The following is a 16,281-nucleotide window of genomic DNA, read 5'->3' on the forward strand; positions in this document are numbered from 1 at the left end:
AAACAAGAGCGATAGAGGGGGCAGGGCAGATAAAAAGATGAGGTGGCAGTAAACGGGCGGGGATGAGGGAGAGCGAGATAGAAGGGGTGTGGGATAAAGAGATTGAGGGGATGGCTGAATAAAAGAGGAGGAAGGAGAGAGAGTTAGAATGTGGGAGACAGCTCCCAGTGGATGCCTTGTCATTGTGGAATATGTCATTGTACGTTTGCTACTGTGTATTATCATATTTGTGTATATTATTTTCTATTGTATTTTATTCATGTGCTTTATGTAATGCCAACAACTGAATTTCCAAAAGGACCAATAAAATTAATCTGAATCTGAATGAATCTGAATGAATCTTATTGAAAAGTGAGCGTATTATCATCAAAGCGATATAGATCGAGTATTGACCTGTCTTGCTTTTGTGGTGACTATCACGTTTTCCGATGTACAATTTTTGTTTATAAATATGACTAACGAAACATTGTTCATTTATGCATGATACAGACAGTACGCAAAAAAGCACCAAAATCGATTGATTTAAATTATAGCGATCTAAAGATCATGCTGTTCCCGTCAAAACGTTTTGTAAAAACATTTATTTATCTACACATTTTAAAGTCGATGTTTAAAAAAACGATTTATTACTTGTATAGCATTTTAGCTGTGTCACTTTACTTCATATAATAATGTTAAACAAGTTACAGTATTAAAGGCCACAGCGTTACCATCATTATCACATTTCTAACAAACTAAAATGTTAATATTTATGGGTGATTTTTTTTTAATTCGCAACTAAAAACCACTTTAGTAGTAAGGTTTTCACCAAATAGCCTTTGTCTATGTTTAGCGCATAGGGACTAAAATTTATTTTTGTGATATACGCTATACAGTGCGTCCCAGAATAAAACGAAACCGAGCATTGGGTTATCATAACTTTGTCACATTTATAATTACTAAATGACAAATAATTGGAAAGCTTAGATCCTCTTCTTTCGTTTGATGCAACTCATAAGATGAATATTTCACGCATTAATGATTAAAATGAATTTGAAGAGAGGAAACCAAAAAAGTCATTTGGCGGACGGTGTCTGGATTTCAAAGAGAAAATCACATTTCTAGAAAGTTGAGATTCTGCCCTTTCATATGACACCTCAATCAGGAAAAATGAGCAAGGAATGACAAAGTTCTGTTTGTTTAAAGTAGTGCTTGCATTTCCATAATTTTATCAAACGAATTCGTTTTCATTATTCTGACTATTAAAATACTATTATTCCTATCAGGTGAATGAAATAATTTGTATTGAGGCACTTCACAAAGACCTATGCATTAAATTTGGTTACAATACGAAAATGGCCTATTCATTTACTTTGCATTTAAGCATGGACCTATTACGGATGGACATTCATTGTGATTGTCTCCGTCAATGTCGTCTCAATAACATTCCGTACATGTTTCTTCCCTTTGGTCTCATCATGGTCGCCGGCAAAAAGCCGGGACAGAATCAAGATAGTGATTTTACACATGTTAATCTACATGCGCAGAAGATAATTACTCGCCTAAATCATGGAAAATAGATGTGCAGTTCTGGCTTATAATCGGAAACTGTTGTTCCGTGTACTGTACATGTATTTTTTTTGAAAAACATGTTGATATTACCAGATTTTTGGATTTTTGGGTTGTGATTTAAAATCCCGTTTCCCCTATTTCCTCATAATATTCCAGAGTTACAACGCACAGGGCTGATACAGATCATTGCCTTCTAATTGATTTATAAGGTCATAGGTGTGTGCGAAAGTTTGCGAATCAGTAATAATACATTTCATATCACCTAAATCGTCTGCTTTTCAACTTTGCTGCTCCCCATTGAGGATGCTTTAATTTAAGACACTCTCTTACAGAGCACACCATCCAAACAAAACCCAAGAGAGGGAAACTGCTCCTTTGTCAATGACCGAAAATGCTTACGCAGTCGTTATTGTTAAAACAGCTGAATGTTCTCATTAAGATGCACATAATTAGAAGGTGGCGACTATGATTGGATCAAAGAAAGAATCACGTTGAATGTCCATCCGTATTAAGTCCATAATTTAAATAAGCGCAAATCGGCTTTGCCATGCCAATTATCATTCAATTTTCCAGTTTTTGTATTTAATTTAGAATTTTGGTCGAAGGGTTATATAGATCTGTCATTCAATTTAGAAACTGCTCAACCAGCATTCAAATTAATATTTACTTGTCGAAGCGTAATTTTTATCATTCAAATTAACACCTGTCATTCGTATTCGTAATATTTTTATTCAAGTTAGGAATGTTAGGGGGAAGAATTGCAACAAACTTTTACAGTTTTTAAATAATGCAGTTAAAATGCATGATTTGCCATTGCGGTCTAAGCTGTTATTCCATTTATTTATTTTCAGGACAATGCAGATGGGTGTAGTCAGACGTAAAGTAAAGAAGGGGCATTTCTGCACGGACATGTTCATATACCCGGGAATGGTGGGGGTACCCTCAATCGCCCCTTTTTACTACAGACTCGGAATTTTACAAAAAGTAATTTACATCGTCTCTTATACCCAGGACACGTACCCCTCTGTTGTTCTTAAAGAGTTTCATAGTTTACTTGCCCGCCAGCAGATCGATGGCTAAAGACATGGCTAAATAATGAATCATGTTCAAATTATTGACTCTAGTCCCTACCCCAGTCACAATATTGTACCCTTCTTCCATAATGAAATTATGATGAAATTATGATAAATTTATGATGAAACATAAGACAAACAACTTCCTTACATGAGCATTTACAAATATACTGAGACCATCAGGTCTGTATGCAAGTCGTTTTCTTCTTCTTAACAATCAAACTTAAATGCTGATGAATATCAGATAAATCTAATAAGTATAAGTGTATAAATGCAAGAAAATGAAATATGATGAAATACACATGAAAAAAAATCTTGAAAGAAAAAGAATGTTCTATAAAAAGTGTGTAATAAACGAGAAATGTATATTAACCATCAATTTAAGTGTACAAAGTGCTAATTTGAATGCTGCAAATGAATTAGAATGCTAAAGGTACACCGTCGCGTTGTCAGAAAATCGTGTTGCGCCAAATCGAATGACCAAATAGTGAAAGAAGCACATTGTTCATTAATTTGAATGAAACATACCTAGATTCCAACAAAAATTCCATAGATTTGAAAACTAGAAAAGGGAATATAAACCCGAGATATACCTGACTGCACTAAAACCGTTGAATTTGAACGCAAGACAATTTAATTTGAATGACAAACTCGCGAATTTGGCCGGGAAATCCTATGTTAGTCAGTTCTTCTTATTTATTGACGTTTAAAAGAGTTTTTGTATAATCCTTTCCCATCTTGCCTTACCTTCCTCTGTGTCTTTACATTAGTTGATAGTATTTATGTATTCATTTATTTCTGATATTTGTATAGGATAGCACATTTTCAACATGATAGTGGTAGTCTCCCATGAGGCCCTGTTAAGTAACAACAGAGTTCAATAACAACCATGAATATAAACTTATGATAGAACAAACACAACAGAAGTTAATCAGAATACGTGTACACATTATTGGATATCCTCGTAATGATGCTATCGTATTACATTTATAGATGGTAATCAGTTTGTCAACCAGGTGAAGAATAATCATCATTTTTTTGTGGCCATGTTTTTTTCTCAATGATTTATCGTACTGATTCCGTGTTATTAATGAAGACACGAAAGGCAATGTTTAAAATATTCTGTTTTATACTTTGGCACATAAGGTAAACCTCCATTCTCCTGCCTCCGCTTTCTCTCTGAAAAGGTAGGTTATACACAATAATAAATATTCAGAACATTTAAAGAGGTAACAAAATGAATTGAAAGAAATACAACTATCCTACGTTAACATCGGTGGTTTAGAGGAAGAATGCTCGCCTGTCTGTATAAAACCCGTGAGCTTCTGGGGGCTCCGCCCCCTGGACCCAACATCAATTTGTGTCCTGCCAGTGTCACAAATAATGTATAAAAATAAGTGTTCATCTGACCGTTATTTATTGCCCCAAACCTCTGAGCTTCCAGGGGCTCCGCCCCTTGACCCCACGCCAATTCGTGACCTGCCAGTGTCACAAATAAGATATACAATTATGCTAATCTGACGAGAATCTAATGTATAAAGCCCCTAAGCTTCTGGGGGCTCCACCCCCTGGACCCAACACCTATTCGTGACCTGCCAGTGTCACAAATAAGGTATAAAATATGCTCATCTGACGACAATGTATAAAACACCTGAGCTTCTGGGGGCTCTGCCCTCCGGACCCAAGACTAATTTGTGTCCTGCCAGTGTCGCAAAAAAGGTATAAAATCGTGCTCATCTGACAGTAATTTATTGCCCCAAACCCCTGAGCTTCCGGGGGCTCCGCCTCCGGACCCCACGCCAATTATTGAACTGCCAGTGTCACATAGAAGGTATAAAATATCTGACGATAATGTATAAAACCTGTGAGCTTCTTGGGGCTCCGCCCTCTGGACCCAACACCACTTTGTGTCCTGCCAGTGTCACAAATAATGTACACAAATAGTTGCTCATCTGACCGTTATGTATTGCCCCAAACCTCTGAGCTTCCGGGGGCTCCGCCCCCTGGACCCCACGCAAATTCGTGACCTGCCAGTGTCACAAATAAGGTATAAAATATGCTCATCTGACGATAATTTAATGCATAGAAACCCTGAGCTTCTGGGGGCTCCGCCCCCAGGACCCAACACCAATTTGTGTCCTGCCAGTGTCACAAATAAGGTATAAAAATATGCTCATCTGACGATAGTTTAAAGTATAAAGCCCCTTAGCTTCTGGGGGCTCCACCCCTTGGACCCAACACCTATTCTTGACCTGCCAGTGTCACAAATAAGGTATAAAATATGCTCATCTGACGAATATGTATAAAACCCCTAAGCTTCTGGGGGCTCTACCCTCCGGACCCAAGACTAATTTGTGTCCTGCCAGTGTAAAAAAAAAAGGTATAAAAATATGCTCATCTGACAGTAATTTATTGCCCCAAACCCATGAGCTTCCGGGGGCGGAGCCCCTGGACCCCACGCCAATTTTTGAACTGCCAGTGTCACATATAAGGTATAAAATATCTGACGATAATGTATAAAACCTGTGAGCTTCTTGGGGCTCCGCCCTCTGGACCCAACACTTATATGTGTTCTGCGAGTGTCACAAAAAAGGTATAAAAATATGCTCATCTGACCGTTATTTATTGCCCAATACCTCTGAGCTTCTTAGGTGTCCCGATACGGTGTAGATTATACCAAGATACGCCTCCATACAAAATTTGAAAGAAATGCGTCAAGGAATATGACAGTTAGAGTGCACACAAGAATATGACAACCCCTCTCATACCAGCCCATTAGCTTAATTAATTGCTCATCAAGTTGGTCCTGATAGTTGTTTATATAATGCATAATTTTATCAAACGGATTGTTCATCAATATTATGTCCCAGTGTTCGTTGCTTTGAATCATTTTTTTGAATATTGTGATGGCTAAGGCAGTGCTCATTTCCTCGCCCCACTGCTCCCATAGCAATGCTCTCAGCATGTACATCTATTGCATTTGCATCTATTAATGAATGATGCTAAAACTCTACAAATTTAGAGTTTCTCTAACGCATCTACTAGCGCGAGGACGTCCCATAAGCAAAGACCCAATTCGTCTTTCAGAGACTTCAGGCAAAATTCTGGAGCTAGATTTAGCAGTTTCTTGATCTGCTTCAAGCGGGTGCCATCTACCTTCTTTGAACTATCTTTGCTCGTATCAATGCCATACGATCTCAGCCATTCTCCCGCTTTTTTTTCATCCCACTTGCCCAGATCTACCGTTGTCTGCGAGCGGGAATTCCCCTCGTCTCCATTGCCTGTTGGTTTGTCATCTTTGTTTCCTCCACTACAGTCTACGGCATCTTCCGCTGTTCCATCCCGTTGCCTTTGAGCATGGGATGTTGGATTGCTTGCACCTGCATGCATGATAGGAGTAAGACACAGTCATGAAGTGTTATATATTTTAATTGGTAAGGGTATACCAGAGAAACTTATGCGAAATCCCTTACACTGATTTAGACTCGTTTTATTATGTAGAATTGGGACGAAAATCATTGTTTAAATGGTTTTTCGATATTAGAAAAGATCGTTTAGATTCTTAGGCCATTCTATTTCTGTAAGGAAATAAGAATATCTGCATAGGCCTATTAGATGTTAATTTTTCTAATCAGTTAATTACAGAAAAAGTATGATAAAAACACACTGCTGGTACGACGAATAGAGAAGAGTTTCCAAAGAAGGCTCACCTGTGACTTCATCATCCAATGGCAAAACCAGATCTAGTTTCTCACGTTTGCCTCTATCGCTTAGCTCAGAGACCAGATCGGGTAGGCACTGTCTCATGAGATCGTCTGAAAACATAGGGTAATACTTCTTCATTCCCATGAGGGCACCGAGCCAGTCCTCTGGTGTGAATTGATCCTGAAGCATCAGGGGAATTATGTCTTTCTTTAGAGTGTAGGCGTAAGTCGCTTCTGATAGATACACGTATAACGTAACACAAAAGAAACAGCACAGTCAAGGTAAAGTACAGGAATATCTAAGTGGGGGATCCAGATTGGGAGGGGGACCTGGGAGACTCAAGCTCACCCAATCTTTTGCAAGCTTCCCACATATTTTTCTTCATTAGGAATGACTTTGAGTGAGGCACACGTAGAAAACGAATTCAAGAACCCATCAAGCCTCCTCCCCCTTCTCGAAGACCCCATCCTAAATAATTCTTACAGAACCACGCCTGTTCTCTAGCAACGAAAGAAAAAGTGTATCCCTTTCCGAATAGCAAAAAGAAAAGATAAAGAAAGAGAGAAAGAGAAAGGAAGAGGTAGCCACTATAGGAAGTAACATGAAGAGATGATGATACTGACGACCCAAACCCCTTCCAATATTTGATGGCCTTTCCCTTCTGATGTGCATCCTCCTAGTTGGTCTGGTGCCCCCTTCGTTCCTATTTGGCTTGCGTATTGCTGCGTATTTATGGCAAGCCGTTTTAACACTTATTCCTATTTCTTGATACCAAGTATTGACTTGACTTGACTTAGGTGCATAGGACGGTGTGTCCCCTTGCTCCCCTGCGAGAAATCATGCTCCAGTCTGATCTGTCCTGGGCTCGTTGCTCTGCCTCTTGTGTGGGTAATCCAACTTCGCATTGAACCTGGTCCTTCCATCTCTTTGGAGGGCGTCCCCGAGGTCTGCGTCCATCAAAATCATTCTGGAATGCTTGGTATTGTAGGCGGTGATGCGGCATGCGTAAAACATGGCCAAACCATTTCAAGCGACGTTTAATTATTTCCTCGCATATGGTGCTTGGGATGTTCAGTCTCTGTCTGATCTCTTCGTTCCTAATCTAGCCCAATAGGTGAACTCCAAGGATGGTCCGGAGACACCTCATTTCAAATATCTCAAGCATATTTCTATCAGATTTTCGGAGAGTCCAGTATTCTACTCCACATGTGGCAATAGGGAGGATAAGATCCTGACTTTGAGTCTCTTAGAAATATCCTGGTTGGACCAGATGGCACTTTTCAGTCTTCCGAATGCCCAAGACTCTTCACGTCCTCTTCTATGGATGGAACTATGCTGCCGAGAAAGACAATTTTTTCCACTTTCTCAATGTTGGTGTTGTTAAGTGAAATATCTTGTTGATCCTCTGTCATGACTTTGCATTTTGTTGCATTGATTTTTATACCCCATCTTCTATAAGCCTTCTCCAGTTCATTTGTTGAGATTTGGAGGTTTTCAAATACGAGTTCCATCAGGGTGGTGTCATCTGCATATCTAATGTTGTTGATACACATGTCACCCTTCTGTATTTCACGTTCTATTTGTTGGATGTCCTTCATCACAAATTCCAGGAATAGGTTGAAGAGACTTGGAGAGAGGAGGCAGCCTTGTCTTACCCCAGTTATGACATCAAACCATTCAGTTATCTTTCCATTCACTATAACAGAGCATTTGGTTTGTTTGTACATGCTCTCTATGAGTTCAACTAAGGACTTGTCCACTCCAATGGAACGCAGACATTTCCAGAGAGCTTCTTGCCATATGGTATCAAATGCTGCTTTAAAGTCAACAAAGTTCAAGTGGATTGGTATCCTTCTTTCTCTGGCCTTTTCGATGATCTGTCTAACGACAAACACAGCATCTGTCCACATTGTTCCTCAGTCAGATGATTCTCGATGGTTCCCTGTATTCTCATGAGGACCATTCTACAGAAAACTTTCCCGGGTATGGAGAGTAGAGTTATAGCTCTGTAGTTGGATGGATCCAGCTTGTCTCCTTTCTTTAACACTGGAGTGATAAGACCCTTGCTCCAGTCTTCCGACCATGCGGCATTTATTATTTTGAGCAGGAGTTGTCTCATTGGTTGTCCACCAGTCTTTAGAGTTTCGGCAGCTATTTTGTCCCGCCCGCAGCCCTTGTTGTTCTTCAATAGCTTTATTGCCGTCTCTATTTCTTCAATTGGGAAAGGTTCACTTGGGTTATCTTTAGGTTGTGGGTCAGGTATGGTCAGAAGAGCATTTTCGTCCCTAGGAAATTGCGTGTTAAGGTGAATGCTAAAATGTACTTCCTAGCATTTCAACACATCTGCGGGAGTAGTTTTTAAGATGCCGTCCTTGTTCTTCACGGCAGGTTGCATTTTGTCTCTCTGGCCACATAGTTTCTTCAACTTCTTGAAGAGCTCGTGGCTGTTGTTCTTTGCGTGAGTTAATTCCATCTATTCCACCTCCGTGTCAAGAATTTTCTTCTTCCACTTCTTCACTTCATACTTGACCGCTTTATTGAGTTTTGTGTAGCTTTTCTTGTTGTGGGCCGAGGGATTGTTCATCATGAGGATTCTGGCTTTTCTCCTTTGTTTACAGGCCTTACAAACCTCCTCTGGGAGACCTTTAACTCGTCTCGACCTTTTGAAGCCTACAATTTCCTGAGATATTATTGGTTGTATCTCTGAATGTCTTCCACAGCTAATCCACATCTGTGTCCGGGAGCTGAAGTAGTGGTTCAAAGGCACCTCCAATCCTGGCTTTGAATGCTTCTACAATGTTAGAGTCATTAAGTCTACCCACATCATAGCTTTTCGGGAGGCTCTTCATTCGCTTGGTCTTTGTAGGTGAGAACTTCACATTAGCCAGTACTAGATTGTGGTCTGACCCAATGTCAGCTGAGCAGTACGATCTGCAGTTCTGGAACGTCTTTAAATTGTCTAATTTGGTGGTAATGAAGTCTATCTGGTTTCTGTAATGTCCACCTGGGGATGGATGTCCAAGTTGCCCTTCTACATTCTTTGTGTTGGAAGTAGGTGTTACACACTGTCATTCCGTGTAGCATGCAGAACTCCAGAAGTTTCTCCCCTCTTCTGTTGATCTGACCTAATCCATACTTGCCCAAAGTTGGTGCCCATATTCCATGGTCTGCTTCTACTTTCGCATTAAGGTCACCTATGACAATTATGTTCTCCTTCTGGATATGCAACATGAGTGCATCGTAGAAAAGGTCACTTTCTTGTTCACTATGTACAGATGTAGGGGCGTAAACCTGGATGATATTCATGATCCCTTCTTTTATGTTGAATTTCGCTGTGATGATCCTTGGTGAGACTGCTTCGTAGCTCATCAAGCTATGCAGGATTTGTTGGGAAATCATGATGCCGACTCCCTCCCGACTCGTCTTATCTTTCCTGCTTGATAAAAGGATTGAGTACGCCTCTTTGTTTATAAGCGTCTCTGTGCAAGTCAGGTGTGTCTCTCACAAACCTAGAACATCCATATCAAATCTCCGGGCTTCTTCAAGGAGTATATTCCAGTGCCCTGCTTTCTTCAGTGTTCTCACATTCCAGGTTCCGATGTTCAGCACACCAGATTTCCCTGTCTTGTAAGATGACTGTTTTGTAAGATTGCCTTATAACAGAAAATAATTTCTTGAAACCAAGAATTCATTTCTTGACATGAAGAAATAGTTTTTTAAACGGCTTGCCATGAATACACAGCATTACGCAAGCCAGATACGCAAAGGTGTCACTGAGGCATGAGTATAAAAAAGGGTGCCCCTCCATGGCTATTTTTTTCTCACCTGTACGGCAGTGTTGACTCTCTTTGAATTTATGACTCATGCAAACCAGTACGACCGAAGCTCTCTGGACTGCCTTGGCCATGGAATCCAGTATGTCACCTTCTGTTAATAAATACCAAAGACATGAAAGAAGAATAGATGAAGGCCTACAAAACGAAGAGGAAAAAGACGGACGTGTGGTTTCTTTAATAAAAAATGAAATAACATATTAACATGGATTGGCAGAGATAATAACCTTGGTGACAATGACTTCGGTGGTAAGCGCTTTAAAAGCACCGTGTGTATTATTATAAATAATACTAGCAGGACCCGCGGAAATCCGCGGGATTCTAGACGGGGGCGAGGGGTGTAAATAGATATACAAGGACTCTCTAAATTAAAACCACAAAGAACTTTATTTGCCATTCATTAAAAAAAAACGATCCAGCTCTACCGGTGGTTATTCTTTAAGCCTCTTTCACACTGGAACTGCGTAGTGTGGCGTACCGACTACGCATCAATAAGGCTGCGTATTAATGGAAAAATGTTGATTTACTGTAGTCCCTGCGTAGGTTGTGCGTAGGCTGGCATACAGGTTTGCTTATGGTAGCTTACGGTTGCTTGCTGTGTGGAAAGCTTTTACTGCTTTGTCGATTTGGCTTAGGGTAGCGCACTGTTGCGTAGGCATGGCGTACAGTAGCGTAGTGTTGCGTAAAAAGGTGTACTTTCTGTGTCTGTGTCAAGTCAAGTACGCGAAAAAATTAAACATTTTGAATTGTTTGCGTCCCTCAGCATATAGTAACGTAGGCCAGCGTAGTTGGTACGCAACACTACGCAAATCTACGTATGGACCCCCACGCCAATTAGTCACCTGCCAGTGTCACAAATAAAGTATTAAAAATATGCTCATCTGACCCTAATTAAATGCCTAAAACCCCTGAGCTTTAGGGGGTTTATGGCCCCTTCGTACCCGTAGACCCCACGCCTATATACACTCAACCCGTTGCGATCTAACTGATCTCCCCCCCCCCTCCACTTTGAAAAACGTTTCCTGGAGCCTGCATGCAACATGTAGGAATGGTGCATGGTGATGCATATTTTTTCTGCACCCCCCCCCCCCCCCCCGAAACGATTTTACTCATTACGCAACTGACTGTTTTGCAATGCATGAAGTCACATACTTCTGTCTGGTTGATATTGAATTATTAATATGTAAATGTACAATTCATAACCCTATGTAATGTTTTCTGGTAATTTACTGTATATATATAAGACAATATTAGTCTCCTAGCTGAGTAGACGTAGAGTCGTATAGGTTTAAAGCTGTATAGGTGTACAAAATTATGGCACTTCGGCCCGCACGCTGTTGTATTGACGGGTTCTTCGATGGATGGATAGACGTATGTGTAGTTGTATAGTTGTACGAATATTGACCTGCTTGGCCCCCCCCCCATACTCTTCGACTCTAGCTCACTCAGCTCAGTCAAAGTCCCGGCCGACAGCAGTGCAGCAGCAGCAGCACTGTATGTCCTGTATGTGTGTTGACTGAAGGCAGCTTGCGACTGAACTGGCAGTCCAATGATTTTCTTGTGAAAACTTTCCTTTAGAAAAAAATTCAGTAAACATGGCCGTAATAATCACAAAATAAGCTTTGATTTCATACCTCCATTCACGAAAACTTTATACAAATCGCGGTAATAATGATGGAAATAGGTCTCTAAGTTTGGACGTCGACCGGAAGTCGTGTATCTCCCTGGATTGTGCAGCTACTGCAAAGCATATTATATAGAAAGATGCTTTACTTGGGTTTAAGCCCGACCCGCATCGTAAATTTGCTACGCCTTATTAGGCGAGTTAATGGTCATCTGTCGTGTGTCTCTTTCATACGGATGTAATGTTGAATATGCATGAGGTATCTATGTCGTCACGCATATCATGCATTATGCATATCGTGTCTGTTTTCGCCCTAGACGTCGACACGGAGAAGGACCTCGGGCGGAGTATAGCCAATTCCACAGAGTAGACTCTCCCGCGGACGTTGGCACCGGGCACCGGTACCCCGAGGGGAGGGTTCAGGAGGAGATAGCTGCACCAACTTCGGTCGGCGATCTCATTAAAAAACATTAGAATACGAAGGCTCGCGGAGACGTCATGCCCCCCGCGGAGTCTTAGCGTATTACTTACTGTGATTATTATGCCAATCTAATGATGAAAGGAGAGAGTAAGAACACGAAATGAAGATGATTGTACCCCAGACCACCCTTTTATATGAAGTTCTTGTTTTCATGAACTTCACCCACCTGTATGGCCCTCAAGAGGATTTGTTTATGTTGGGGACCGGGGTAAAATGCAATAAAATATTTGAAAATTTATTGCATTTTCTTTGTTTTTTTAAAAGATATTTATGGAAACTGCCCCCTACCCTAGCCCCCGCTGCGTACAATCATGGTTCAGTGATAAAGCAATGGCCTCGTAACTGTGAGGCCCCAGGATCAAAACCGTGTCGATGTGCTTTATTAGTGCCCTTTTGTGGGGCATTAATCCTCATTACTGTCATTCATGACTTAAGGGCGGTAGGTCCCCTAGTTGATAAGCATAGTAGCATACACTTGCTTAGCAGTCACGCAAAACACACATTACTGCCATCACTCCTTAATTGAATGGCTATATTTGAGACTCACGCTACAAAACTGAACTAGATATAGAAAATAAAAAGAGGTGAATGAAAAAAAGGAGAATGAAAGAAAGGGATAGTGGTTAAAGGAGAATTGATTAATGAAAATAATAGTGGTCAACGAAGAAAAATAAATGAAAGAAACAAACCAACAACGCTGGAAAAAGGAGAATAGATAATGATCAAAGGAGAAAGGTTATATAATAATTCCTACTCATTTTGTCCACATCCATCCATACGTTGTATCCAGATTCTTCAAGATGGCACTTGACTTGCAGCATTCGCTCCTGGCTCGCATGCTGGTAGCTAATCATAATATGACCCTCCACATGACCAGACGATACCTCATTCTTCACCGAACTGTGACCACCATCTCCACGTGTAGGGATGTGACCCTTGAACTCGTCATCGATGTCCAACACGTCATTGATGACGAAGAGTGCACCCGAGCAGGCGTCCTTGATATCATAATCTTCAGTCGTTTCCTTAATCTTCTCCAGCGCTATCCATAAGAATATTGGAAACAAATAAAACAAACGAATAATATTAATCCTTTCTTTAAGAATTTTGTATCATTTTACAATATTGTCGTGTAGACATATCCACTTTTTCTTGAAATTACTCGTTGATGAATACTTGCGGTTGCAAACAAAATGTCGATATGCTACATTTTAGGTAACCAAAAGCATAAAACAAGAATTAGATTGGATTGCTCGTTGTATCTTGAAAATGGGTTTTAAGGTTACGCTAATTATTTTGACAGACTGATTGACATCACAATAAAGAAAACTAAGTTAACCATGTATATAGGTTCTGTTCTAATATAAACATAGACAACATTTGCCCCGGGCCCACTAATTTCGTCAGGTGTAGGGTCTGGATTAGGAATTCGCTTTTGACAGTTAGCTCATTTACACATCCCAAACACCATTTTGAAAACCGTCGATTTTGTAATTCTTGTTTTGTTTTCTTGTTTTGTTTTCTTGTTTTTTGGTTTTTTTTTTTTTTTTTTTTTTTTTTTGGGGGGGGGGGGGGACTTTTCTTGGAATTAACACAACTGGAAAAACCCATGACAACCGGCGAAGTTTGCACGTACCGATGTTGAGGTAAGTAATGCGCATGCGCGAATGGTAAAACCGTTGATGTTTGCTCATACCGATTTTAGGGGTGAGGAATGCGCATGCGCCATTCGTTGGTGCATGACCTGGGGGTGTTTCACAAAGGTTCTAAGTCGAACTTAACTCTAAGTTGGACTTAACTAATATGGAGAGTCATTAGTAGCCTTATAATGAAATATATTCTAAAGCAAAAATTAAGTACTTTAGACTTTTCATAAATTCCATATCAAGAACATATCGGCCCGAATTCACAAAGCAAGGTTTGAGCTCAAACCTCCTTTTGTTTCGCCAAACCTCCTTTTGTTCTTTACAAACCAGGTTTGTAAAAAATGCGTAAAACGCGTCATGTGACGTATGAAAACCAAGGTTTGTCGACAAACCTCCTTTGTGAATTCGGGCCATTAAGTTTTGGGACGAGGTATAATTTTTGGACCAGGGCTGAAGTTAAGAATTCGGTTATTGTAATATATTGAGAACGGAGCAACTGTTACCGTATGTACACTGTCGCTCATATAGTTGGAATATTTTTGTTTTACCCCAATTTATGGAATTACTTTAAAAATAATTTTAAAATAATAGATCTAGATAAAAGTATACTTTCTCAAATTTAATTGAATAATAATTTGCCAATGTGTGTTTTGCGTGACTGCTAAAGCATGTGTATGCTACTATGCTTATCAACTATACTACCGCCCTTAAGTCATAAATGACAGTAATGAGGATTAATGCCCCACAAATGGGCACTAATAAAGCACATCGACACGGTTTTGATCCTGGGGCCTCACAGTTACGAGGCCATTGCTTTATCACTGAACCATGATTGTACGCAGCGGGGGCTAGGGTAGGGGGCAGTTTCCATAAATATCTATACAAAAAACTAAGAAAATGCAATAAATTTTCAAAAGTGTGCCCATGCCTTGAGCCATAATGCATGGCCGTCCAGAGGGATTTGTTTATTTTGGGGACCGGGGTAAAACGCAATAAATTATTGAAAATTTATTTCATTTTCTTTGTTTTTTAAAAAATATTTATGGAAACTGCCCCCTACCCCCGCTGCGTACAATCATGGTTCAGTGATAAAGCAATGGCCTCCTAACTGTGAGGCCCCAGGATCAAAACCGTGTCGATGTGCTTTATTAGTGCCCATTTGTGGGGCATTAATCCTCATTACTGTCATTTATGACTTAAGGGCGGTAGTATAGTTGATAAGCATAGTAGCATACACATGCTTTAGCAGTCACGCAAAACACACATTGGCAAATTATTATTCAATAAAATCTGAGAATGTATACTATTATCTAGATCTATTAGTTTTAAATTATTTTAAAAATAATTCCATAAATTGGGGTAAAACCAAAATATTCCAACTATATGAGCGACAGTGTAGCATATGTCATATATTTTTAAAGATTGTAAGCATTCGCTTACCGTTGAGGAGTGTTGTGCGTTGGTGTATCTTGACTTTGTTCTCTTCTTTGAAAGCCAGTTGCCATATTCCTCGGGCAGCCCAACGCTTTTCTTCGTTGCTCGATCCTTCTTCCATCAAGATTCGCTCCAGGACGTCTATCCCACTAAGTTTTACGATGAGAAGCTTGTTGCAGTCGTTGATGGCCAGCTGGTTGAGGCCTTGAAGGACCTCGAGTGTCGAGTAGCCGTGAAACCGGCGACCTGGTTCACTCATGGCTGACTTAAGTGTCAACAGGAGGAACTTCAGACACGGTTCATTCAGGGATATCTTATGAACTTCTGATTTGTCGACGATGTAGGAAAGCGCCAAGAAGGCATCGGCCTGGATCTCTGGGTTCTTCGATTGTGAACACTCCTGGAGGGTATCAACGAACTCCTGACATATCACTCTGTTCTCGGAAACTTTCCAGCAGCAGTTGTAGATGATCGTCAGTGCGTAACTGATGTGCCTGTCGCCGAGAGTTCCCGTCTTGAGATCGTGAAAGAGCAAAGTTAGAAGACCCTTCTCGCCAAAGGCATAGCACAACTCTTCCGAACAATCCGTTAGATTGCTAATACTATACGAGAAAGTCCACAACGTCTGTGAGTTGAGGAAAGTGGAGATGTTTGCTTTTACACGGCTCTTCCAAACCAGCGTAAATATCTCAAAGATTTCATCATAAGAGACCAAGTATTTGAGAATGGCCGATTTGGCGTCCCCAGTTTTCAGATGGTAGATCATGCCGAGTATGTTCCGATCATCGATGAAGGTAACAGCCTCTAATTTTTGACTTTCTTTGAATTTTGCCAGAAATTCATCGATCCCATGGCAATGAGCTTCGACCATCGCCTTTTGCTTTACCGTCAGGTTTTGCTGTGCGTCCATGGTGGCAGCTTCATTCAGTTTTGA

At 40.4% G+C, this 16,281-nt stretch overlaps 1 protein-coding gene across 1 annotated transcript; it reads right to left on the minus strand.

Moving 5' to 3' along the window:
- Positions 1 to 5,139: 5,139 nt before the first annotated feature.
- LOC115926145 lies at positions 5,140 to 16,281 on the minus strand. Its single transcript, XM_030990660.1, has 5 exons — positions 15,354 to 16,281; positions 13,022 to 13,309; positions 10,155 to 10,256; positions 6,335 to 6,562; positions 5,140 to 6,004 (listed from the first exon to the last, which is right to left on the minus strand). Exons 1-5 carry the CDS (start codon positions 16,255 to 16,257, stop codon positions 5,643 to 5,645), a joined length of 1,884 nt encoding a protein of 627 aa, XP_030846520.1. The 5' UTR covers positions 16,258 to 16,281; the 3' UTR covers positions 5,140 to 5,642.

This window comes from Strongylocentrotus purpuratus, unplaced genomic scaffold (genome assembly GCF_000002235.5).
Source record: "Strongylocentrotus purpuratus isolate Spur 01 unplaced genomic scaffold, Spur_5.0 spur5_scaffold_19, whole genome shotgun sequence".
Lineage (NCBI taxonomy): Eukaryota > Metazoa > Echinodermata > Echinoidea > Camarodonta > Strongylocentrotidae > Strongylocentrotus > Strongylocentrotus purpuratus.

Bases quoted from the DNA above. Each gene is read 5' to 3' on its own strand.
- LOC115926145 (XM_030990660.1), bottom strand. From the start codon at position 16,257: ATGGACGCACAGCAAAACCTGACGGTAAAGCAAAAGGCGATGGTCGAA. The intron at 10,257-13,021 runs GTAGGAATTATT...ATTTATTAACAG, and splicing joins GATGGATGTGGACAAAATGA to AAGGTGACATACTGGATTCC. The intron at 6,005-6,334 runs GTGAGCCTTCTT...TCATGCATGCAG, and splicing joins ATTGGATGATGAAGTCACAG to GTGCAAGCAATCCAACATCC.